Genomic DNA, 25969 nt, shown 5'->3' with positions numbered 1-25969 from the left:
TAACACTACTCAGTCTTAGGGTATGGCTGACACTATGCATGTACCTGGTTCCTCTCCTCCTCAGAGCAGAAAACAGGACGTTTTGAAATGTGTATCACCCCTGCTCCTGAATACAATGGTACCTTTCATCTATTTCTAGTGACTTATTTTCTTTTGTTGCTGGATCCCCTACATAATTGTAAGCATATCGCAGGCAAGCACAATGGTAAACAGTGGGTGGATGTTTCCTCCGCAGATGCAGACAATGTCTGCCTGGCTGGCACGGCTTAATTTGGCCATTAACCCATTTTTTTTATGCTCTTTAGAGCAAAAGGTGTTGAAAAGCTCATAAGAACTTAAAGGAGAAGATGCTTTTCACATTTCATTTTCTGCTTCAAGATGTTTTGGTGAGTCGATCTGAAAATGCTAAGAAAAAAAAAGAAAGCTTTCCAAAGAATCACGAACAACCCCCAAGCCTCTTGCAGAGCAAACAACATGCACTACCTTCGGCAATGTGCAACTCTGCGACTCATAAAGCAACACAGTCGGATGAAGAAATACAGGAGTATATCAGAAGAAGAAATATAGGAGTCTATTTTGAGCGATTTTTCTGATGGGGAAGATAAATCCATCTGGATTATGGGCATTTATAAATCACAAGCAAGTGGCCCTGTCCCTACCTGGTTGTCAAGGATTTGAGGATAAGTGTGGATCCCCTAACCCAGCCTGTAGAAGTTCAAGGTCTGCTGCCTGGCCTGTTAGAAACAGCTGCCTGGCCAGTTAGAAGCAGCTGCAGTAGATTCCTCTTTGGTCTCCCTGTGTCCACTAGTTTTGCCATCCAATCCATCCTCCACACAGCTGCACAGTAACCTCCCTAAGTCTCCCATGATTGAACCATGCATGCACTCTCTGACTGAAAGCATCAGTATTTGCTCATTCCCTGTATTCTTTTTCTAGTGTGCCTCAAAAGTGAACAATTTTATCTAGGTTAACATTTCCTCAATGGGGCCAACTGGTGGTATGGTAGTTGAGACGCTGGATCCCACATGGCCAACTGTACGGTTGGAGTCCTGGGCTGTGGCTTAAAAAACACACCAAGGGGACCAGCAGATGGTGTAATGGGGACGTCAATGGACTCCCACAGCTAGCCATGGTTCAAGTCTCATACCCAGTGGCTTAAAACTCATGCCCAAAATCCTAGGAGAATGGTGGAGAAGGGATTGTGGCATGCTCATCCCCCTGGGGGGGGGGGGGGTTTCTCCCTTTTCTCTCCCTGCTGGGGGGGATGATTTTTCACTTTCTATCTCTCTCTGGTGAGCCCATGTGACCTATAGCAAAAATCTCTCTCTAACGAAAACAAAAATACCTAGTGCATGTGTGTATATGCCCAGAATCCTGAGATCCTGAGAAGAGAATGGAGGAGAAGAGACTGCAGGGTGGTCATCTCTCCTCGGGGCGGGGGGGGGCGGTTCTTTCTCATTTTCCTCTCTCTTTTTCTCTGTCTCTCTCTGCATTTCTCTCCAGAGAGCACATGTGCCCTATAGCAAAAATAATTTTTTAAAATGTCCTTAATGAAACCACTCTAATTTGAAGTTATCTTTGGTAAGGATAATCCATTTTCTTAAAAGTGTACAAATCCTGGGTCCAATACTTTTTTTTTTTGGAGAGATTTTCACTGTAGGGCGCGTGCGCTCGCCAGACAGACAGAGAGAGACATAGAGACAGAAAGCGAGAAATCACCCCCCAGGGGGGATGGTCACGCCGCAATCCCTTCTCCTCCGTTCTCCTCTCGGGATCTTGGGCACGCACGCACACGCGCCCGGCGTGAGTTTTTTAAGCCACCGGGTCCGGGACACGAACCACGGTCGACTACATGGGAGTCCAGCGACATAGCCATTACGCTAACTGCTGGTTCCCATGGGTCCAATACTTTTTTAAAAAATAATTTTGCTAAAGGGCGCATGCACTGGTTAAGGAGAGAGCACAATCTGTGGAACTCAATTTGAGAGGGAAACTCACGATGGTCTCTAGTCACAATCAAGAAAGTAGGGAGGACAATGGACTTCATGGGTAGCTTGCCTGTCACTTGGTGTTCATAGCCAGAGAGCTCCTCTGGGTTCCACTTTTGTTACCCAATCTGTTAAAAGAAAAGCTTCAGACAAATTAGAGTTTATTTGAGCAAAGAATGGCCCATGAATCAGAAAGCACTCAAAGTCAAAAGAGTTTACAGAGTTCTCTACTGCACAAGGTAGAAAACTTTTGCATAGAGGGAAGACGAAGAATATGTACCTGGGGCCAGTTGGTGGTATGGTGGTTAAGGCAGCTGGATCCCACATGCTTGATGCTTTCTCACCCTCACCTCTATCTCTCTCGAGCAAATGTACATACTCCATAGTAAAATAGAAAAGAAAAAAAAAGAGAAAATATACTTTGGCTTAGATTGAAAAGGTCCTTCTCAGAGGTTAGTTGTTGATTTCTGATTGGTAAAGTGTCTAGTTTTGTTTTACTATTTACATTAGGTACTGGTTTGCTTATGTAAAAACCTAAACCACTGGGGACATCTCTTCTAATGACCTCCCTGTTAGAATTGTTAAAACTATCATGTAATGAGGGGCCAGCAGGTGGTATGGTAGTTAAGGGGCTGGACTCCCACATGGCACGACCCACTGCAGTTTGAGTGCTGGACTTGGTGGCCTGAAGTCATACTGTCTCTCTCTGTCGGTCTGGCGAGCGACCCGGTGGCTTAAACTCATGCTGGGCGTGTGTGTATGCGTGCCCAAGATCCCGAGAGGAGAATGGGGGAGAAGGGATTGCGCCGCGGCCATCCCCCCTGGGGGGTGATTTCTCACTTTCTGTCTCTATGTCTCTCTCTGTCTGTCTGGCGAGCGACCCGGTGGCTTAAACTCATGCTGGGCGTGTGTGTATGCGTGCCCAAGATCCCAAAAGGAAAATGGAAGAGAAGGGATTGCGGCATGGTCATCCTCCCTGGGGGGTGATTTCTCGCTTTCTGGCTCTCTATCTCTCTCTGTCTTTCTGGCGCATGTGCCCTATAGCAAAAACCTCTAAAAAAAAACAAGAAAAAAAAAAAAAAAAAAATCGGATAGTTTCTTGACCAAAATTTTTTGGCGAGGTTCTTGGCCAAAGTCATATAATTGGTGACGAATCCAAGGTAGAAAATTTCCGCCCGTGACGCCCCTTGGGTGTCTTGGGAACACTGGCATAGATTCCTCAACTCTGATCCCTATATAGCCATTTGGACAAACAGACATTTTCAGAGTCTCTTCTGTAAGTAATTTCCTTTTTTCTACCTTGCTTTTTATGTTTATTTACTTATTTCTTCCTTAGAGAGAAAGAGCGAGAGAGCAAGAGAGAGAAGCACCCCTAACAGGGTTCCCACCCCATGATTCACACCCCAGGGTCTCTTGGCCTGAATCGTGGTATATGCGTGCATGTCCAGTGTGTACAGGGAGGTCCTAGGACATGAACTCTATATCCTTCTCATGTGAACCCAATTGCATTACTGCCTGGACCTCAGATCACTTTCAGAATGCTTAAATATATTATTTTTATAAGTTTTAAAGCGTTGTTTTATGGAATATACTTTAAAGTATTAATTGTTAAACACTGACATTGGAGGGATAAATGTGTTTTTAGGCAAACGTATGAAATCGCCAGACAGACAGAGAGAGACATAGAGACAGAAAGCGAGAAATCACCCCCCAGGGGGGATGGTCACGCCGCAATCCCTTCTCCTCCGTTCTCCTCTCGGGATCTTGGGCACGCACGCACACGCGCCCGGCGTGAGTTTTTTAAGCCACCGGGTCCGGGACACGAACCACGGTCGACTACATGGGAGTCCAGCGACATAGCCATTACGCTAACTGCTGGTTCCCATGGGTCCAATACTTTTTTAAAAAATAATTTTGCTAAAGGGCGCATGCACTGGTTAAGGAGAGAGCACAATCTGTGGAACTCAATTTGAGAGGGAAACTCACGATGGTCTCTAGTCACAATCAAGAAAGTAGGGAGGACAATGGACTTCATGGGTAGCTTGGCTGTCACTTGGTGTTCATAGCCAGAGAGCTCCTCTGGGTTCCACTTTTGTTACCCAATCTGTTAAAAGAAAAGCTTCAGACAAATTAGAGTTTATTTGAGCAAAGAATGGCCCATGAATCAGAAAGCACTCAAAGTCAAAAGAGTTTACAGAGTTCTCTACTGCACAAGGTAGAAAACTTTTGCATAGAGGGAAGACGAAGAATATGTACCTGGGGCCAGTTGGTGGTATGGTGGTTAAGGCAGCTGGATCCCACATGCTTGATGCTTTCTCACCCTCACCTCTATCTCTCTCGAGCAAATGTACATACTCCATAGTAAAATAGAAAAGAAAAAAAAAGAGAAAATATACTTTGGCTTAGATTGAAAAGGTCCTTCTCAGAGGTTAGTTGTTGATTTCTGATTGGTAAAGTGTCTAGTTTTGTTTTACTATTTACATTAGGTACTGGTTTGCTTATGTAAAAACCTAAACCACTGGGGACATCTCTTCTAATGACCTCCCTGTTAGAATTGTTAAAACTATCATGTAATGAGGGGCCAGCAGGTGGTATGGTAGTTAAGGGGCTGGACTCCCACATGGCACGACCCACTGCAGTTTGAGTGCTGGACTTGGTGGCCTGAAGTCATACTGGTGCGAGACCAGCAGTTAGCATAATGGCTATGTCGCTGGACTCCCATGTAGTCGACCACGGTTTGAGTCCCGGACCCGGTGGCTTAAACTCACGCTGGGTGCATGTGCATGCATGCCCAAGATCCCGAGAGGAGAATGGGGGAGAAGGGATTGCGCCGCGGCCATCCCCCCTGGGGGGTGATTTCTCACTTTCTGTCTCTATGTCTCTCTCTGTCTGTCTGGCGAGCGACCCGGTGGCTTAAACTCATGCTGGGCGTGTGTGTATGCGTGCCCAAGATCCCAAAAGGAAAATGGAAGAGAAGGGATTGCGGCATGGTCATCCTCCCTGGGGGGTGATTTCTCGCTTTCTGGCTCTCTATCTCTCTCTGTCTTTCTGGCGCATGTGCCCTATAGCAAAAACCTCTAAAAAAAAACAAGAAAAAAAAAAAAAAAAAAGAATCGGATAGTTTCTTGACCAAAGTCATATAATTGGTGACGAATCCAAGGTAGAAAATTTCCGCCCGTGACGCCCCTTGGGTGTCTTGGGAACACTGGCATAGATTCCTCAACTCTGATCCCTATATAGCCATTTGGACAAACAGACATTTTCAGAGTCTCTTCTGTAAGTAATTTCCTTTTTTCTACCTTGCTTTTTATGTTTATTTACTTATTTCTTCCTTAGAGAGAAAGAGCGAGAGAGCAAGAGAGAGAAGCACCCCTAACAGGGTTCCCACCCCATGATTCACACCCCAGGGTCTCTTGGCCTGAATCGTGGTATATGCGTGCATGTCCAGTGTGTACAGGGAGGTCCTAGGACATGAACTCTATATCCTTCTCATGTGAACCCAATTGCATTACTGCCTGGACCTCAGATCACTTTCAGAATGCTTAAATATATTATTTTTATAAGTTTTAAAGCGTTGTTTTATGGAATATACTTTAAAGTATTAATTGTTAAACACTGACATTGGAGGGATAAATGTGTTTTTAGGCAAACGTATGAAACAATTAGGTGTAGCTGAGTTTCTGTTTATTCTTTGTACTTATCCGCATTTATATAATGTGGCAGTCCTGCCTCTGCTATAGCATATCGCCATACGAACACAAGTACTTTTCTACTTGGTATTTTGAAAGACTGAAATGGCTGTATCTAGAAGGCCCTTTCTGGACTTGTTTATGAAAACCACCTAGGATTCTGCAATCACATGAAGCCTATTGTGTGTACTATAGAAATTGGACCTGGAGGAAAGAAGAGGAAAACCATCAGTGTTCAATTCATATCTTTGGGTCCCTGAATTACTAAAGCAGGCAGGTGCCTAGGAACTTCCCCATGTGGTGGCTGGCAGTGTCTTTTAGGTGGGTCCCTTGACATGTATTAGCCATGAACTGTAGTTCGGAATGCACATCACATTTTAGAACTGAATTCTATCAATGTTGCTGATTCAAGATATTAAATACAGTCTACAAGAGTCAACAGTACTTAATGAGCATTTAGTAAGCACTCATTTTGTCAGTGCATCTTGTTCTGACTTCAGACAAAGTTCCCGGCATGAAGGAGCTTGCAGTGAAATGGGGGAGACAGATATAGACACGATCATTTTTTCCACTGGACTTTTTCTATGTTTTATATGTATCCTATGGCTGAAGAAACAAGAGGTAATATTTACAAATCAAATCTCGTAATATAGGCCAGCACCATAGCCCATTGGTTAAAGGAGCCAGATCTTATATGGCCAACCACGATTTGAATCCTTGCCTGAAAAAAAAAAACACACCAAGTGTGTAGTGTGTGTGTGAGCATATGTGCATTCCCCAAATCTCAACAGATGGAAAAATGGAGAAGAGATTGTGGTGTGACCACAGCCCAATAGGGGGTGCTTTCTTCTTAGGGGCCAGCAGGTGGTGTGGAGGTTAAAGGTACTGGACTTCCACATGCTGACTGAGGTTCAAGTCCCGGACCTAGTGGCTTGCTTTCACACTTTCTCTCTCTCTCTGTCTCTCTCTGATCAAATTGGAAAATAATATTAATAAGTAAACTTAAATAAAATATTTAAATAATAAAATTAAATAAATAAATCATTTTAAAGAATTATTTTATTTAATTTTATTGATTTATTTTAATTTGACCAGAGAGGGACAGAGTGAGAGACAATGAGAGAGATGGAAAGTGAGAAAGCAAGCCACCAGGTCCAGGACTCAAACCGTGTTTGTCCATGTGGGAGTCTAGCGCCCTTAACCACCATGTCACCTGCCAGCTCCTAAATAAATAAATCTTTAAAAAAATACTTTTACAAGTTGTTGGAAGAAAAAGGTTTGACATTTTTCTTTTTTAAAGAACTATTTTATTTAACTATTTATTTATTTATTATTTTTATTTGACCAGAGAGGGACAGACTGAGAGAGAGAGAGAAAGTGAGAAAGCAAGCTGCCAGATCCTGGGATTTGGACCATGGTCAGCCACGTGGGAGTCCAGCGCCCTTAACCACCATGCCACCTGCCAGCCCCTGACATATATTTCTAATAAATCTGTAAAAAAGTATTTGCTCATACTGAAAGAAACTTCTTTAGTCCTCTAGTTTCCCTGTGAAGCTCATCCTGTTCTAAGCAACTTCTTGAGATCTATCTGAGAGCATGTCATCTCTAAGAAGCACAAAACTAGATGAAAGTTGCAGCTCCTTCTGACAGTGTCCCGACATACTAAGAGAAAAACCCAAGAGTTACATAGAGTTATTATACTGCCAACAGCACTATCCTATCATAGTCTCCTGTTAAACCATGTTTTTGCAGGCTAATAATACAAAAAACTCTCAATATTAATGGGGCACTAGAACAATAAAAGCAATTCAAGAATAGGCAATAGTGATGATAATGACAATAATACTGTGTAACTTACATGCAGAAAATATTGTAGATGACAGACTAGAATAACTATAAGGTAGCTGAAAGAACTGAAAAAGCTTAATGACTGAAAAAACTGAATGTGGAAAAAAGAAATTGAGGAAGGATTTTTTTTTTTTTTTAATTTGCTATAGGGTGTGCATACCCTCACCAGGGAGAGCAGGAAAGTGAGAAATCATCCCCCTAGAGAAGATATCTACACCCTAGTCCCTTCTCCTCTATTCCCCTCTCAGGACTTGAGGCATGCACCCACAAGCACCTGCTGTGTTTTTCAAGCAACCACATCTGGGACTCAAATCACACTGTAGGCCATGTGGGATCTAGCACCTTAACCACCATGCCACTGACTGGTTCCAGGAAGTAATCTGTTTTAATGTTTAAGTTTTATAGTAGAAACAATACTGTTATACTTACAACCCACAAGGCATCAGGCGTCCTACAGAGATGGCATTTGCACAACTAGCTGTATTTCCCTAACTTTTCACATAGTCTCCATGTGTGGGCATATGTGTTTGTATGTGTATATTTTTATATGGTGGTAAGATAAAAGTTACCATTTTAAGCATTTTTAACAATTTCAGTAGCATTATGTACATTCCCAGTGTTGTCCAATGATCACGATTATCCCTTTCCAGAGCTTTTTTTTTTTACTATCCAAAAGAGAAACTCTACATCCATAAATAGTAACTCTTATTCTCTTTCCTGGCAGATCCTGGTAACCACTATTCACTTTATGTCTCTGTCAATTTGACTATTCTAGATACTTCATTTAAGTAAAAATCATACAATATTTGTCCTTTTGAGTAAGTCTTATTTCAGTTAGCAAGTCTTCAAGTTTCATTCATGTTGTACCATGTATCAGAACTTCTTTTCCTCTTTTTTTTTCTTTGCAATTTGCCAGAGGGCTTGTACACTTACACCAGAGAGAGAAATAGAGAGACAGAGAGAGAGGGAGAGAGAGAGAAACCACTCCCCATGAGGAATGATCATGTTGCAATCCCTTCTCTTGCATTTTTTCTTCTTTTTGAGATTTTTGGGCTGGCATTCATAGGCACTTGGTGTGTTTTTCAAGCCACTGGGATCCCACTAGGATTCCAATAGGTTTGTTGGCCATGTGGGATCCAGCTGTCTTAATTACCAGATCATGGGCTAACCCCAGAACTTAACTACTTTCTAAATTGAATAATATTTTATTGTATTTGCATACTACATTTTGATTACCCGTTCTTCATCTATTAGTGGACATTGTGTTATTTCTACCTTTCGGTTATTATAAATAATGTTGGTGTGTTTATGCCACCACTAGGCAGTTGTTTTTTGCCACTTCATTCTAAAGGTAAAGGACTTTGATGACTGCATATATTAAATTCGTAATGGCTTATTTTGGTTTAGCCATGAGTGAAGGGGGTACTGAGGAACCTACAAATTAAGAGACTGACTAGTGACATTAACACATAGTAAAAGACAGAACTCTCCTAGGCCGAAAGAATTCTTATGTATAGGAATAACCTGATATGTAGTATTAGCATATTTAAGGAAAGAATGTGTCAGTAATTAGAAGTATCTTGTAGGAGCCAGCAAGTGGCATGGTAGTTAAGGCCCTGGACACTCCCACATGGCCAACCACAGTTCAAATCCCAGACCTGGTGGCTTGTTTTCTCACTTTCCTTTTCTCTCTCTGGTCAAATTAAAATGAATGAATGAATAAATAAAATTAAATAATTCTTTTAAAAAAAAGAAGTGGTTTGTATAAAAGTGTTGAAAAAGTAGAAGTTGAAGATGCATTTGAAAGTTGGAGAACTGAGGTTGGAGAGACAGACTGAAAATTATAAGTCTGTGGAACAGACAGAGCCACTGTGGAGACAGACACAGCAAATCATTACAATAGGACAACATATCTTTAACTAAATAAACAAAGAGGACAAATTGTAAACTTAAAAATAAAGTCTTTCCTCATAATCTACTCAGTGGTCATGCCCCATCACAGCCTCTATGGTCCCAGAACTTTTCTATTAACAGTTTAATTTATTAATTGTACAATTATTTAAGATTTCTCTTGCTTAAGCTCAGTGAGGATAGGGATTGTATTTGTCCTTTTCACAGTGCCTGCTACATACATGTATGAGTCTCTTGTAAATTTGGTCAGTCTGATCTACTCAGATCAGAACCTAGAGATTAGACTGTTAGAACCTGAAAAGTTAAAGCTCCAGACTTTAGGTAATTCATCAAGATAAAATGACATTGTTATAAAGTCAATCAAGCAGCCTTTCTTAATAAAATCTTTCTAACACACTGGGCAGCTCAGACTCCAATAGAACTCAGGTTAGAACTAGACTCATTTACCTTTCTACTAGACATCTCAAACCACGTAGAGACCATGATAATAAGATAAGAAATTTGCCCACACATCAGGAAACCCTTTCCCTGTTCTCAGAAAGCAGCAATGGGAGCAGTAGGAATAGAACTTCAATGTCTTGGTTTTCTAGTGTCAGGGTTTTTCTTTCCCAGCAAGAAACTATTTTGTGAATATGAAAGTGAACTGACCACACTGTCTTCTGCTGCAAGGCACATTGCATATGGCAGAAATGCACCTTGTTAAAGTAACTCCCTCTATGAATGTGCTTTTTAATCTTGTGTGCCTTCTTGGAAAATTCATATCCTAATTCCAATGTTCAAATAATATCCACCAGTTCAAATCCTGTGAAAAAACAGTACTGGACCTTGAGGGCTTTTAAATAAGGCTTTTTTGAGGATGAAATAGATGATTTTTAAGAATGATTTATTTAATTCATGAGTATAATACAACATGATTTATTTTAGAATGATTATGCATTCTTTTTAGTAGAGGAAGAAGCAGTTATCATTTTCTACATGGTAAACATGAGCAAAAGTCTTGTAGCATTCAATAAGTTGCTGTTGCTAATTTCCATTCCTTCTCCCTAGGAACTGAGAAAAACCTTTAGCCAAGTGTAGCTTGAAAAATAGTTATAATCTGAATTTTTCTTCTTGTAACTCTTGCTAATCTTCTTTTGCATGTTCAACAGGGTTCCTGAGTATATTTCATATTTTAATTCTTGGGTTCTTATTTCCTTTAGAGATTTTTTTCCAAGGCTCCCTTGCATAATAGCAAATACTTATGTAAAGTCACCTTGCACCAAACACTGCTCTGGTGCATTTATATATTCATTTAAGTCTCACCACAAACCTTGTGAGGTGGGCAACTATACCTTCATTATACAAATGAATATTAGCCAAATAAAGGAAATAAGGTACAGAGAGGTTAAGAAACATGCTCAAAGTCACACAGTATATGGCAGAAATCAAGAATTTAAACTTCGTGCAATGAAATACTATGCTATATTGTTTTCTAAGTAGCAGGTAATTGATTACAGAATTTCTAAGGTATTCCACCAGTATGTTCAGAAAAAAATGCTTGCCTTTATTCCCCTCCCTGCCATGTTGTTGGGTACAGAAACTCCAAATTAATTTGAATTGGGCGGTTAAGTAAGAGGATGGTTAAGTAAGAATATACAGCTGCTATATCTGCATTGACTTTGTGCAAAAAATAAGGATCTGTTAGAACTTGTACATTCAAAGGTATGTACAATTAATTGCCTTATACCTTCCATTGTTTTGTGCCCTTAATTTTTTGGACCTAGTGAGCTAACTAATATTAGAGCTCTATTTAAGTGTCAGGAAATTAAACTATATAAAAGATCATGCTCTTCCTTTAGCAAGTTTTTAATTTTTTAGAAAGATTTTTAAAGCATGATTTTATTTAACTGTATTTATTTATATTAATTTGATTGGAGAGGGACAGAGTGAGAGAGAGCGAGTGGGAAAGTGAGAAAGCCAACCACCAAGTCTGGGACTCGAACCATAGTTGGCCACGTGGGAGTCCTGCACCCTTATCCACCACATTACGTGCTGGCCTCTAGAGAGATTTTTGCTATAGGGCACTTGCACTTGACAGACAGAAAGAGAAAGTGAGAAATCACTCTCTAGAGGACATGACCACGCTGCAATCCCTTCTCCTCCATTCTCCTCTCAGGATTTTGGGCATGAATACACAAGCATCTGTCACTAGTTCTAAGCCGCCAGGTCTGGGACTCGAACTGCAGCTGACTATGTGGGAGTCCAGAGAATTAACCACTACACCATCTTCTGGTCCCAGCAAGTTAGTTTTTATTTATCTAATTGTTCTTTTTTTACCCCTCCCCCCAATTGTTAAGTGTGTGTTCTCGCCAGAGAGACATAGAGAAAGAAAGTACTCCTCAATGGGATGTTATTATGCCACAATCCCTTCTCCATTTTTCCAATCTGTTGGGACTTTATATATGCATGCTCATGTGCCCAGGGTGTTTGCAAGCCACTAGGACTAGGATTTCAACCATAGTCAGCCATGTGGAATCCAGCCCCATTTACCACCAGACTATAATGCTAGCTCTCTCTCTCTTTCTCTCTCTTTTTTTAATTGGGTGCACGCTTTTGCCAGAGAGAGACAGAGAAAGAGAGAGAAAGAAAGTGAGAAATCATCTCCCAGGGGGATGATTGTGCCACAGTTACTTCCCCTACACTCTCCTTTTGGGATTTTGGGCATACAGGCACACACACACACACACATGCACAGTGTGATTGTCAAGCCCCCAGATTCAAGACTCAAACTGCACAGCTGGCCATGTGGGATCCACACTACCTGATGACCCTCAGTCCTCATTTTTTAAAATAGTCTCTTTCCTTGAGATTTAGTGGATCATGCATTCCTAATGAGGAAAAATAAATAAATAAAATTTGTTCCATTTTGAAAAATACATATAATAAATCCTGGAGAAAGAAAATTGGCATGTCTCCTAAACCAGATCTATATCCTTGTTTTTCTACAAATAAAACCAAATATAAAAAAAGTCCATGAAAACTGATCCACTTCTTTCCAGAATTATAAAAAAAGAAAAGCACCACTCAAATACATACAAAATGTATTGTATGGATGTTAACACTAAATTTCCTTCCAAAGTTATCTTTCTAAAGCTCTTAATGAAAAGACACTACAGGGACCAGCAGTTAGCGTAATGGCTATGTCGCTGGACTCCCATGTAGTCGACCACAGATCGAGTCCTGGACCTGGTGGCTTAAATTCATGCCGGGTGCACGTGTGCATGCGTGCCCAAGATCCCAAGAGGAGAATGGAGGAGAAGGGCATGACCATCCCCCTGGGGGGTGATTTCTTGCTTTCTGTCTCTCTGTCTCTCTCTGTCTGGCGAGCGCACGCGCCCTATAGCAAAAACCTCTCAAAAAAAAAAAAAAAGAAGAAAAGAAAAGACACTACATACTGACAAGATCTTAAATGTTTTCTATTAGAAAAAAACACAGTTGTAGAGCTGGCAGGTAGCATGGTGGTTAAAGACGCTGGATGACCATGGTTCGAGTATCAGACCTAGCAGCTTGCTTTCTTACTCTCTCTCTCTGTTTCTCTCTTTCTCTGGTCAAATTAAAATAATAATAATAAAATAATTTAAAAAACACAGTTGATTTAAAATGTTGAATTATTTTTCTTATTCAAACATTTTATTGCTGTGCAAGATTGCCCTCTTGTGTTTTCTCTAGTTAAATCATTATCATTTAATAATATTTAGCCTTTAACTTTTCCATCTAAAATTAGCTCACTACTGAATAAACTTCAAAGCCATATATTCGAAAACATACAGATCAGAAGTTAATGTCACTGTTATGGTTTGTAGCACTCTGTATCTGTTTAAATGTATAAACTAGCCTAAAATCCTATGGCTTAAAGCTAAGAAAACACAGAGCCAAACAGAAATAAATACATGAAGAAAAACTGTAAATAATATCAAGGGATTTTAAAAGCCTTGTACTAACTTCTCACATTACCATGTTATGGAAAATGCAGCCAATTAGTCTATTAGTATAGGTTTAGCTTAATATCCTTGCAGCCAGTTACACCCTTTTGCTTAGTTAGTTACTATGGGTATATAAAAACAATTAACTTTATTATTTTGAAAGTTTTTCTTGTGTATTAAATTAGCAAATTTTTTGTTTAGGGTTTTTGCTTCAGGGTGTGTGCCCTTGTGGGGGTGGGGTGGGGAGAGACAATGAGAAGGAAGCAAGAAATCACCCCTCAGGGGGAATGGCCATACCATAATCCCTTGTCCTCCATTCTCCTCTTGGAATTTTGGGCGTACGTGCACGCACGGGCATGTGCACATGCACACGCACATGCACACACACACACACACAAACATATGCCAGGTGTGGGACTCAAACCACAGTTGACCATGTAGGATCCAGCATCTTAACCACTGTGCCACCTCCCAAGCCCTAAATTAGTAATTTTTTAAAGTATTGCCTAATTAAAACACACTTTCACACGTTGCTAGTGGAAGGATAAATTTGGTACACCTCTTTTCACGTCACCAGCATGTATTTAGCGCCTTTAAAAGGATGATTATGTTTGCCTCTGGGAATTTATCGTAAGAACAACAAACCTAATCACGCAAAACACGTATGCCCTGACTGTTTATCACAGCATTACTTATGGTACTAATGTTAGTAACGACCTATGCATGATCTCGTGTTGAAGTAGACTGGAAAACAATCATACAGAGAAATCTTTGGCAGTGATCAAAACTGTAAAGTAATATTTAAAATAACATGAACTTTGTCCTGTGTAATGATGTTAAGTTTAGAAAAATCGGGACATAAATGCATGTGCACATGTGTGTATGTATCACGTGATGGAAACATTTTAGGGCCTCACAGAATTCCTAGAAGGTGAATAAGGAAAGCAGAAGAGGAGTCTAAAGATGTAAGCAGAGCGGGACCAGCAGTTAGCATAATGGCTATGTTGCTGGACTCCCATGTAGTCAACTGTGGTTCACGTCCCGGACCCGGTGGCTTGAAACTCACGCCGGGCATGTGTGCATGCATGCCCAAGATCCGGAGAGGAGAATGGAGAAGGGATTGTGGTGTGGCCGTCCCCCTGGGGGGTGATTTCTCGCTTTCTGTCTCTCCGTCTCTGTCGAGCACATGCACCCTATGGCAAAAACCTCTCCAAAATAAATAAATAAATAAATAATAAGATGTAAGCAGAGCCAGATCATAAAAGATGCAGGACAGAGCGAGCAGGTGTCATCGTGGTTAAGGCTCTGGGCTCTCACATGACAGACTGCGATTTGAGTTCCATGTCTGGTGGCTTGAAACTCATGCAGGGCCTATATGTGTGTGTAGCCAAAATCCCAAAAAAGAATGGAGGAGAAGGGATTGAAATGTGGCCATCACCCCTGTGAGGTGATTTCTCATTTCCCTCGCACTGTCTCTCTCTCTCTGTCTCTCTGGCATATGCATGTGCCCTGTAAGAAAAACCTTATAAAGTGCATGTGCCTTATAAATAAATAAATAAATAAATAAATACATAAAGCAGGACAACTGCTTTTAGATCATTGTGATTACAGTCAGTCATAGAAACTTAAGAATTTATCTTAAGGGTCACAAGAATCTGTTGAATATTTGTGCTTTGAAAAGACTACTCTTGCTGCAGTTTGGAAAATGGATCAAGGTTGGCAGCGGGAATGGAAGATAAGGATTGTTGCAAAACTGCAGGTAGAAGACCAGTTCTTAGTTTCAACCAAGCTGAGAAGTCCAAAGGATGGCTGGAGGTGATGTTCTGTTAATCATCTTTCTTTTTGGTCAGCCATTCAAGCATCTGGCTCTATTCAACCAACCTATCATGCATTATGCCCTTAATGCGGGGTTGGTGCTTTGCTCGCTCTTTTATGTGTTTGGATGAGGAATCTATCTCCTAACTCTATCATTTTCTTCCTCCAAAGAATACAGCATCGGGAGGGAAAATATCCATCTTAAGGGCCTTTCCTACAGTTAGAAACATGGGAAATTGGGACAAGTGAAAAACAGAAAAAAAAGCCACCATAATGCCAACCACCAAATGACAACCACTGTTAATATTTTGAGGCATTCCATTTTAGTCTTTGTGATTTTCTTTTTTTTCAGTTTTTGGTATAGGGTGCATGAGCTAGCCAAAGAGAGAGAGGGAAAGAAAGTGGGGTGGGGGAGTAAGAAATCAGCCCCCAGTGGGGATAGCCATGCTGCAATCCCTTCTCCTCTATTCTCCTCTTGGAATTTTGGGCACACATGTAAACACTCACGGTGTGATTTTCAAGCCTTCATGTCCAGGGCTCGAACCACAGAATTGGCCTTATGGGATCCAGGCACTTTAACCTCCATGCCACCTGCTGGCCCAGTTTTTGTGATTATTTTTAAAGAACATTATGTGTAAAATAATTTTCTTCTTTACACTTTGCAGTTTGTCTCTGAATAAGTTTGTATTGTTTTTGCTAAAGCAACTAGTTATCAACACATTTCCTAATAGGATACATTCCTTTACACATACCAGTTTCAAAAAATATTTTAAGACTGAAGAATAGGTTAGAGGCAATTAACCTACTGGCCAGTTATTTGAAGTAGATTAGGAGAGAGGCTACCTTGGGCTGCAGCACGCAATTACCTTTGAAATAGGCCACAAGTACCGGCTCAGGCAGCTAGCTCAGGGAAGTCCCTTACCTGCAGGGCCTATCTCAACAGATCTAGAAAGTTGTTTTTGCTTTTGCTTAACAATAGGTCCAGTGATAACCAAATCACCCTCCCCTAAAGCTCCCAGAAGTGCAAAAAGACTAAGAAGATCAAAGGAACCATTAGCCACTCCCTAAACTTCAAAGGTTTCTCCTATGGGAACTCTGAAAAGCAGCTGTGTGTTTATACATTACTTAGAGACCTCCATTACTGTGTATAAATATAACATTACAAATCTCTTGGTTACCATATTTTTTTCTATTTCTTTACTTGCACTTTATGATTGGAAGTTTTGAATACATATTAAAACAAGTGACAAACCGAACTGTAGTGGGAATAGAGACTTCCACACCACCTCCAGTGAGTGCTGAAGCACTATTTTTAGCATTACCTTCTTTTTGTCTTTTCTAAACCTAGGTTTCTTATACTTTGGTTGTTTTTATGCTTTCTCCATTCAGAAAAAAAAAAAAAGTAATTGAAGGAATATTTTATTTCAAATAATTTGTGTTCAAACAATTTACAAAATTTATCTTTCCTGGGCTGATTTTACAGACTCAGTCCCCACAATAATGAAAAATATCCCTTCTTTAAAACATTTCAAGCAGCCTATGGTGACCTAAAGCCCAAGTAATCCAGTTGACCACATAAATGTAGATTAATATGTTACTGTTGAAGACATTGCTTCAAGTATTCATTTTAATCATTGAGAACTGCATTTGTGGGACCAGCTGGTGGTGCAGTGATTAAGGTGTTGGACTCCCACATGGCTGCCCATGGTTCAAGTCCTGGATCTGGCAGCTTACTTTCTCACTTTCCTGCTCTCTCTCTCTGGTCAAATTAGCAAAGAAAAACTAACAATAAAATTAAATAATTTTAGAAAGTGTATTTTTTTGGTGTTTTGTTGTTGTTAGCTATAGGGTGTATGCACTCATTGGAGACAGAAAGTGAGATCTCATCCTCCACTGCCATGCTGCAGTCTCTTCTCTTTCATTTTCTTCTCTTCTAGCCTCTTCTTAGGATTTCACCCACTGGCATGTTTTTCAAGCCACCGGGTCTAGGTCTCAAAAAACACAATCAGCCACATGAGATTCAGTTACCTTAACCTCTGTGCCGCCTGCTGACCTGGAGATTATTTTAAGCAAAATAATATTAAGACCCTAGTGTATCATACATATGAAAAGAGAAGTCTTAGATAAACTAACTCAATTAAAGGCATTTACTCCAAAAGAAAGATCTGCATTCTAAAAAGGTGTAGAGCAGGGAACCAGCAGTTAGCGTAATGGCTATGTCACTGGACTCCCACGTAGTCGACTGCAGTTCGCGTCCTGGACCTGGTGGCTTAAAACCCACGCCGGGCGTGTGTGCGTGCGTGCCCAAGATCCTGAGAGGAGAATGGAGGAGAAGGGATTGCAGCATGACCATCCCCTCTGGGGGGTGATTTCTCGCTTTCTGTCTCTCTGTCTCTCTCTGTCTGTCTGGCGAGTGCACGTGCCCTATAGTGAAAAACCTCTCAAAAAAAAAAAGGTGTAGAGCAAAGTCAGTCTTTCATGCATGCATTCAAAATAATGTATTATGCAAATACCAGTAAGAAGGGAAGTAGACAGAATTTCTACTCTTAAAAAAGACCTATCGTGGGACCAGCAGTTAGCGTAATGGCTATGTCACTGGACTCCCACGTAGTCGACTGCAGATCAAGTCCCAGACCCGGTGACTTAAACTCATGCCGGGCGCATGTGCGTGCGTGCCCAAGATCCCGAGAGGAGAGTGGAGAAGGGATTGCGGCGTGGCCATCCCCCCTGGGGGGTGGTGATTTCTTGTTTTCTATCTCTCTGTCTCTCTCTGTCTGTCTGGTGAGCTCATGCGCCCTATAGCAAAAACCTCTCCCCTCCCCCCAAAAAAAGAGATCTATTGTAGGAGCCAGAAGGTACCATAGTGGTTAAGGTGCTGGACTCCCATTTGACCATGGTTTGAGTCCTAGACCTGGTGGCTTGAAACTCATGCTGGGTATGTGCGTGCATGCCCAAAATCCTGAGAGAAGAATGAAGGAGAAGGGATTGAGGCATGAACATTCCCCCAGTGGGTGATTTCTTGTTTTCCCTCTCTGTCTCCAGTGAGTACCTATAGTAAAAATCTTTCCAAAAAAAAGAGACATCTATTCTATTTAAAAAGTCACAGATGAGCAAAGAAATCCCAAAACAAGTGTGGTCACAGATATCCAGAGCAGAGAGAAATGTTTTGCAAGTGGTGGAGAAGTATGAGAGAGAGAGAGGGAGGTGGAACAGGGGTAGGAGTGATGATGCCAGGGACTAGTAACAGCACGAGCACACAGAGACTAGAAACCATCTAGCACATTATGACAATGACAAGTAGTTTTTAAAAGTTTAATTGACCCATATATACATTGTTAATAAAATATTTCGAGTTCAAGTTGTGAATGGCAAGAAATAGCTATTGCTTCAAGTTAAGATCACCAAGAGGGCCTTATTTATGCAGTGAACCTAAATGGTCACTTTCCCAGCCTCCATCCCACATTCTTCTTCCTAATACAACTCCAACTGTGCTTAGTATTGCAACACCTTTACTAATATACCTCCAGGCAAGTTCACCCCACTGTAGTCTCAGATAGATACATTTAATCCCTTCCCAGTGATCAGTTCAGGAATAGCTTGTGACCAATTTTGATCAAGCAGATACTGAGAAGTATCTAGTAGCTTCTTTGTGAGAATTACTGAAAGCTTCTGTGTTTCTCTAACCAGGCATGAATCAAGAAGTACATAGCAAGGCCAACAGGTGGCGTAGTGGTTAAGATGTTGAACTCCCACATGGCCCACCATGGTTTGAGTTCCAGACCTGGTGACTTGAAACTCACTCTAGGCTTGTGTGTATGCCCAAAAGCCCAGGAGGAGAAGGGATTGAGGCATGGCCACATCCCCTTGAGGGGTGATTTCTCACTGTCTCTCTCTCTCTGTCCCATGAGTGCATGCACTTTTTGTCATAAACCTAGAAGAAGAAGAGGAAGAGCAAGAAGAAGTAGCAGAAGCAGAAGCAGCAGCAGCAGTAGCGGTGGCAGCGGCGGCGGCGGCGGCGGCGGCGGAGGCAGCAGCAGCAGACCATAACCTCTTTTTTTTCCCCCAGCCATATTATAACTCTAATGATAAAAGAAACCAGTGCTAAGATAGAACTGACCCTATACATGAAAGGAGAAAGCGAGAGTCAGAAAAACCCTGGTTCTCAATGATATCATTGAAATAACTCTGAACCTCACTCTGACTTTGTCTTTTGCATGAGCTAATCTTCATTTTCTTAAAGTCAGTTGAGTTCATGGCCAAAGCACTCTAGCCAAAGTTTAGACCTGATTATAAAGAAATGGGGTGTCACTGAAGAGGTTTAAACAGGAGACCGAAACACTTTGTATTATATTATATTTGTATTATACGAGGGTTTGACAGTGACAGAGATGTTGAAGATGAACGGGTGGAATGGGAGACTGGTTAACATTTATTAAGGCATACTTGCTCTACTAGACATTTCATATGTAATTCATTTAACCCTCTCAAAACCCCATGAAGCAGGCAATTTTATCCATATTTTATATGAGGACTCTGAAGGCCCTAGACATTAAGTTATCAAGATTGCACGCTAATAAGTGGCAGAGCCAGAATTTGAGCTACAAATTTATGATATTCTTTCAGCCCTTCCTCCTCTCGACCATATACATTGGGAAAAGCTCACCTCACACTCAGCCTCAAATGGGCCTTATTTTTTAAAAAAGATTATTTATTTTATTTATTATTATAATTTCTTTAGAATTATTTTTTATTTTATTTATTTATTTACTTAAATTTGACCAGAGAGGGACAGAGCAAGAGAGAGTGAGAGAGTAAGTGAGAAAGTGACCAGTGTAGGACTTGAACCATGGTTGGCTATGTGAGAATCCAGTGCCCTTAACCACCACGCCACCTGGTGGCCCCTCAAATGGGTCTTATTGATAAAAGTAAATCCAGTTCCGTTCCTGTCATTGGCTCAGGAATAGGCTGCATGTTACCAATTCTGATCAAGTAGCTACTGAGAAGTATCTAGTAACTGCTGGTTCTGGTCTGTCATCAAACCCCCAATTCATACCACGTACTTCACAGGACAATTGTGAGAACTAAATGACCTATTATGTTTTATACAAGGAGGTATTCAAAAAGTTCATGGAAAATGTGCATTAGAAAAAAAACTACCTATGAATTTCAATTGGGGGGATTGCACCAAAAGAAACATGTACTTGAATTCCATTTTCTCATAAACTTTTTAAAGTCCCCTCTTATAATGACAGGTCTGTGATCAATGCTATCTTCTGTTATTAAAAGCTATAATTGTCAAGGAGAACTGAAAGTAAATGTCTACAAAAGGAAGGCAATGAGAAAGGTAGGACAAGAACTGAGGGAAGAATTTCCAGAAGGGCATGGCAGGCTGAAATGCCACAGACAAAGTGACATGATAACTGAAGAGTCTAAAGAATCCCGCCTTTGTGGCATCATGGGTGACTTTACCAGGGTGGTGTTAAAAGCAGGGCTGGTGTGGAAGCTAGCATTCTGCCTAAGAATAAACCTGCACCTGAGTAGAGAAGATGGATCCCTCCTCAGAGTAGCAGTTTGTGATGGGAAGGAAAGAAGAATGGTAGTGGGAAAAGTCTTCAAGTGGAGCACATTTCTAAGCTTTTGAGGCAGTAGCAAAGGCAATATGGAGAATTCAGGGGAGAAAAACGATGGGACAGGGTCCCAAGGAGACTGAAAAAAATGGCATCGGGCTTGCTGGCAGAGGGAGGCATTAGCTGTGAAGAATCGGGCTAGTCCCACTTTTAAGACTGAGGGAAAGGACATAGGATAAGCTCAGATAGTGATGCATTGATAAGCGTGGAGTGAGAAGCAAGGAAAGACACCTATGGAATAGTTCTATTTTCCTCATAAAATAGAAGCAAGGGAGAGAATGTGAAGAAAATAGTGGTTGTGGATAGTTAATGTTGGATGAAAGTGGTCAGGGAGTTGGGCAAAACAATTCTAGAGAACTGACACTGAGGGCATAGCTGGACTGGAGACCAAGACGTTTTTAATCGCTTTAACAGGTAGGAATAAGCAACTCTTGGGACACCTCTCACCAGCTCAGGTATAGGTATGAGAATCAGCCTCTCCATGCTTCAGGCAGGTTATAGAAAGGCAGAATGAGGGTAAATGTAACAGCAATGGGAACCATTTGATAGTCACCCTCTCTGGCTCCTTGTATTCCCTCAAGGCCTCAGTTCTGCCATCAAAATCTGTGCCTACCATTGGACTATCAACTACTATTCTAAAAGGAAAAGAGGGACTATCACCCCCACCCCAATTCAAAGGGAAGAATCAATCAATTTGTTAATTAAGGCATTTTTTCCTGGGAATCTCAGAGTGCTCCAGATTACAGGTGCTAAAGCAATGTGCTACTATTTATCTTTTGATTAAATGTTTTAGCCCTCTGATGTGAAGTATGCCCCCCCCTTTTTCCATCTAGGATGAAACAAAATTAAGGACATTCATTTTCAAGGCTTTATGTATAATAGATAGGATTAGTGGGATTAAGAAGCACATGACATGTAAAATAAAACTACATGAATATAATATTTAAATTATTCAGTAGGTGAGCCTATAGGACATAACAATGCTGTTCTGCTGAGTCCAGGGACCTTAAAGCTTCTTTCCATGATTAATGTCTCCATTCCCACAGTTACCTTTCAGGTAGGTACACAGCTAGGTTTTTTTTCTCTCTTTCTCTTTTTAGTTTGCTATAGGGTTTGTGTGCTTGCTAGAGAGAGACAGAAAGGGAGACAGAGAAGAAAACTGAGAAGCCCTTCCTCCCATCCACAGGGATGATCACATCGCAATACCTTCTCTATTCTCCTCTTGAGATTTTGGGACATGTATCCAAAAGCATCTAGTGCATTTTTCTTTTGTTTTCTTTCTTTCCTTTCTTTCTTTCTTTCTTTCTTTTTTTTTTTTGAGAGTTTTTTGCTGTAGAGCGCATGCACTCGCCAGAAAGACAGAGACAGAAAACAAGAAATCACCTCCCAGGGGGGATGGCCACACAGCAATCCCTTCTCCTCCATTCTCCTCTCAGGATCTTGGGCACGCACGCACATGTGCCCTTCATGAGTTTAAGCCACCGGGTCCAGGACTTCAAACCACGGTTGACTACATAGGAGTCCAGTGACGTAGCCATCTTTTTTTAAAAGATAGTTATTTATTATTATTATTATTATTTAATTTGGGCAGAGTGAGACAGGAAGAGAGAGAAAAGGAAAGTGAGGAAGAAAGTTGCAAGGTCCAGGACTTGAACCACTGTTGAGTCATGTGGGAGGCCAGTGCCTTAACCACCATGTCACCTGCCAGCCCCAACCAGTGTTCTTTTCAAGGCATCAAACTCTAGACTTGAACTGCTCAGTTGGCCATGTGGGATTTAGCCTTCTTAATCGGCTGGCCCTAGATTTCCTCTCTAAACCTCATCAGTAAGAATAAAATGTCTGCTGGAAAGAACTAGGAAAGAACTTCTCTTCTTCCAATTTAACTTCAGGAAGTTGTTTTACCATGTTGTTCTGATATTATTGTTGGCTATTTTAATTGACTTAATGAGGAGTTTTTCTTTAGAAAAAAGTAAGGTGTATGTTTTTGTTGTTCAAGAGAACAGAGATAATGCAGTTGTTTGTCAGCATCATAACAGGCGAATATGCCTATAACAATAGACTGAATGAATCCTAATTTGATTTATAAAATAATACCATCATCAAGTCAAGTAAAAATGATTTTAAAAAGAAAGGATTTCATAGATTTATGTCCACCTCCTTAGTGAGGTCTTTCAATATAAGTACCTGTAGCAAGCTGTATTTTTCAAAAATGGCTACAGTAATAATTTTGGTACCATATGCTCTTTGAGAACTTTGCCTTTCATTATTAAGAGGTAGGGTGTATTTCCCTTCCCCTAGAAACTGGATAAGACTTTTTGATCTCCTGGATAAATATAATGTAGCAGAATTGACAACACATGATTCCTAAGTCTAGGCCACTAAAAGGTAGTATGCTTCTGCCTGGCTTTCTTCCCTGGAATATATGCCCTTGGAACCCAGCCACCATGCTGTGAGGATGCCCAATCTACGCTAAATGCCATAAGAGAAGGTCCACATGGAATTAGAACAGAGGCCTCTAGCCCCTCGCCAGCATCAGCCTCTAACATGAGAGTGAAAAGTTTTCAGATGATTTCAGTGCTCAGCCTTTAGTCTTCCAATTGAGTTCACCATGTATAACGGAGCAGAGAGAAGCATTCCTACTGCTATGTGATTTTTATTAAAACTACTTTTCTTTCTTTCTTTCTTTCTTTCTCTCTCTCTCTCTCTCTTTCTTTCTTCCTTCCTTTCTTTCTTTCTTTCTTTCTTTTTGAAAGAAAGAAAAGGGGGGGGGGGAGAGGGACCAGCAGTTAGAGTAATGGCTATGTCGCTGGACTCCCACGTAGTCGACCGTGGTTGGCGTTCCAGACCTGGTGGCTTAAAACTCACGCCAGGCGCATGTGCGTGCGTGCGTGCCCAAGATCCCAAGAGGAGAATGGAGGAGAAGAGATTGCAGCGTGGCCATCCCCCCTGGGGGGTGATTTTTTGCTTTCTGTCTATCTGGCAAATACAAGCGCCCTATAGCAAAAACTTCTCAAAAAAAAAAAAAAAAAAAAAAAAAAAAAAAAAAAAAAAAAAAAAAAAAGAAAGAAAAGGGGAGAGAGAAAGCAGGTCTGGGACTTGAACCATGGTTGATATGTGTGATCCCAGAGCTCTTAAACACCATGTCACCTGCTGAGTCCAATGCTATGTGGTTTTTGACCCACGGAATCTGTGAGCATAATAAATGATTGTTGGATATTGCTAAATAGTTTCATACCATGTAATACATCCATAAGAATGGAAAGGGCACATATCTGTGCCATATATATATATTTTTTTTCCAATCTTTTAAATAACATAATTTCCTTTAGTACTTACTTACGTATCATAAGTTTAGTCATCCCTGTGTTACAAGTGGTTTAGAATTATTTTTTCCATTACAACTAAGGCTGAAATAACCACATTTCACCTACTTGGGTGCAAATGTCAATAATTCTGCAGGATAAAATCTGTAAATGAGTTAAATACATATAAGACAATTCGAACAGTGTCTAGCACTCAGTAACAAGTTTTATTATTATCATCATTATCTCTATAGGTTAAGCAATTTCATGGAATATGATAGTTTTCCTTTAACATCTTTTTTTTTTTTTTAAGTTCTGCCAGAGGAAAGGAGTAATTGCTAGAAAGAGAGAGAGGGAGAAAGCCTCCCCCCATAACCCATGAAGAAATGGTCATGCAACAATCCCCTTTCCTCTATTTCTCCATTCCAATGGAATTTTGGGTGGGTGGGCACAGGTACAGGTACACACACCCTGCATGTTTCTCAAGCTCCAAGTCTGAGATTCCAAGACAAGGTTCTTATGTGGGTTCCAGCTGCCTTAACCACCAGGCCCCAGAGCTTGAGCCAGCCCCCTTTAACTCTGTAAGTGACAAGAAAATATATCTAACTGCCATGTTATGGTGTATCCCATTTTTCAGAGTTTAGATTAGGGCAAAAAGTTGTAAAGATGTTCCGTCATAGAATTATATCCCTGAAAAAGTCCATCTGTAGCATACCTGACCAGCCTTACAAATCAGTTTTTAAAAGCCTGCTCAGTGGGCAGAAGACTTACACTATCTGCTGCCTCTCAGCTCAGACCTCCTGAAAATCACCAACTGCAGACTAGAGAAGAAAGAGAAGAGTCCCAGAGTCTCACGCTCAAGTGTGTGTGGCAGTTCTGTCCCTTCTGCCCAAGCTAAGATAGGCAGACCACTTGGCAGGAAGGAACAGGACACCTCTTTACTTCCAGCCTATCACAGTTCATGTCAAAAATGCAGAAATGGGCTTGTGAGCCGTGATCACTCTTTGGCCCTTCCCTGGGTGTGCTTGAAGCTGCTAGAAGCACCTGTTAGTCACCTTTAGTCCAGTTTCCCTGGGCAGCGGAGGGGAGTAGGGCGAGCGGGAAGCCTACCTGTTCTCTAGTCTCAAAGGGGCAAAGGCTGGTAAACTTAATTCATATTGTAAACGACCAGGTTTCGACAGCCATCCCCCTATTTTCACAGTTCAAGGCTTTTCACTTCCTCTCTTTTTCGATCTGCTTTTTAGATTTGCTCAATTTTTCATCACTTCTCCCCTTGCCCCCGCCGCCCCCATCCCGCTTGCCCCTGGTCAAGGCGAACGCTAAACGCTGTGTAGCCGAGGAAAGTCATTTTTAGGTGACTTGCAAACGGCCGGGTCCGCAGGCCACGAGCTGGCGCGACTGCCCGCAGCTTCGTGGGGGCGGCAGACGGAGAGGAACCGCCGGCTCAGCCCATCCTTCCTAGGCTCGGCGTGGCGAGCTCCGCGGGTTGAGGAGCCCAGAGCCGATGCGAGGGGACAGGGCGCGGATGACACCAAAGCCCTCTGCCTCTTCCCCGCCCCACCCCTGAGCACGCCGCCTCCAGAAGCCCGCAGGAGACACCTTCCTCCCCGCCCCTGCACAGGTCACCTCCCTCCACGCCCCTTTCCCTTGGCCGGGCAGCCGGCAGGCAGGGAAGTGTCGTAAAGCCAGGCCCAGGAAACTTTACCCGGGGTAACAGCCGAGGCGCTTTACGGCGGCGGCGGCGGAGTGGGATCCTCGGCGGCGGTGGTGGCGGCCGCGGCGGCGGAGGCGGCGGCGGTGGCTGAGGAAGAGGAGCGGCGGCAGCGG

General features: G+C 41.6%; 1 protein-coding gene across 1 annotated transcript in view; it reads left to right on the top strand.

The window, feature by feature from the left end:
* The first annotated feature begins 474 nt into the window (after positions 1-474).
* The window catches only part of NAA30 (N-alpha-acetyltransferase 30, NatC catalytic subunit), a 52269-nt gene continuing 26774 nt past the window's right edge, over positions 475-25969 (top strand). Inside the window, 3 exon segments of the mRNA XM_006172328.3 lie at positions 475-544; positions 25524-25763; positions 25860-25965. Of these exon segments, the coding sequence (XP_006172390.2) occupies positions 475-544; positions 25524-25763; positions 25860-25965 (416 nt within the window).

Source organism: Tupaia chinensis, unplaced genomic scaffold, assembly GCF_000334495.1.
Source record: "Tupaia chinensis unplaced genomic scaffold, TupChi_1.0 Scaffold000133_1, whole genome shotgun sequence".
Classification (NCBI taxonomy): Eukaryota; Metazoa; Chordata; class Mammalia; order Scandentia; family Tupaiidae; genus Tupaia; species Tupaia belangeri.
This window is presented reverse-complemented; position numbering and strand designations above follow the sequence as displayed.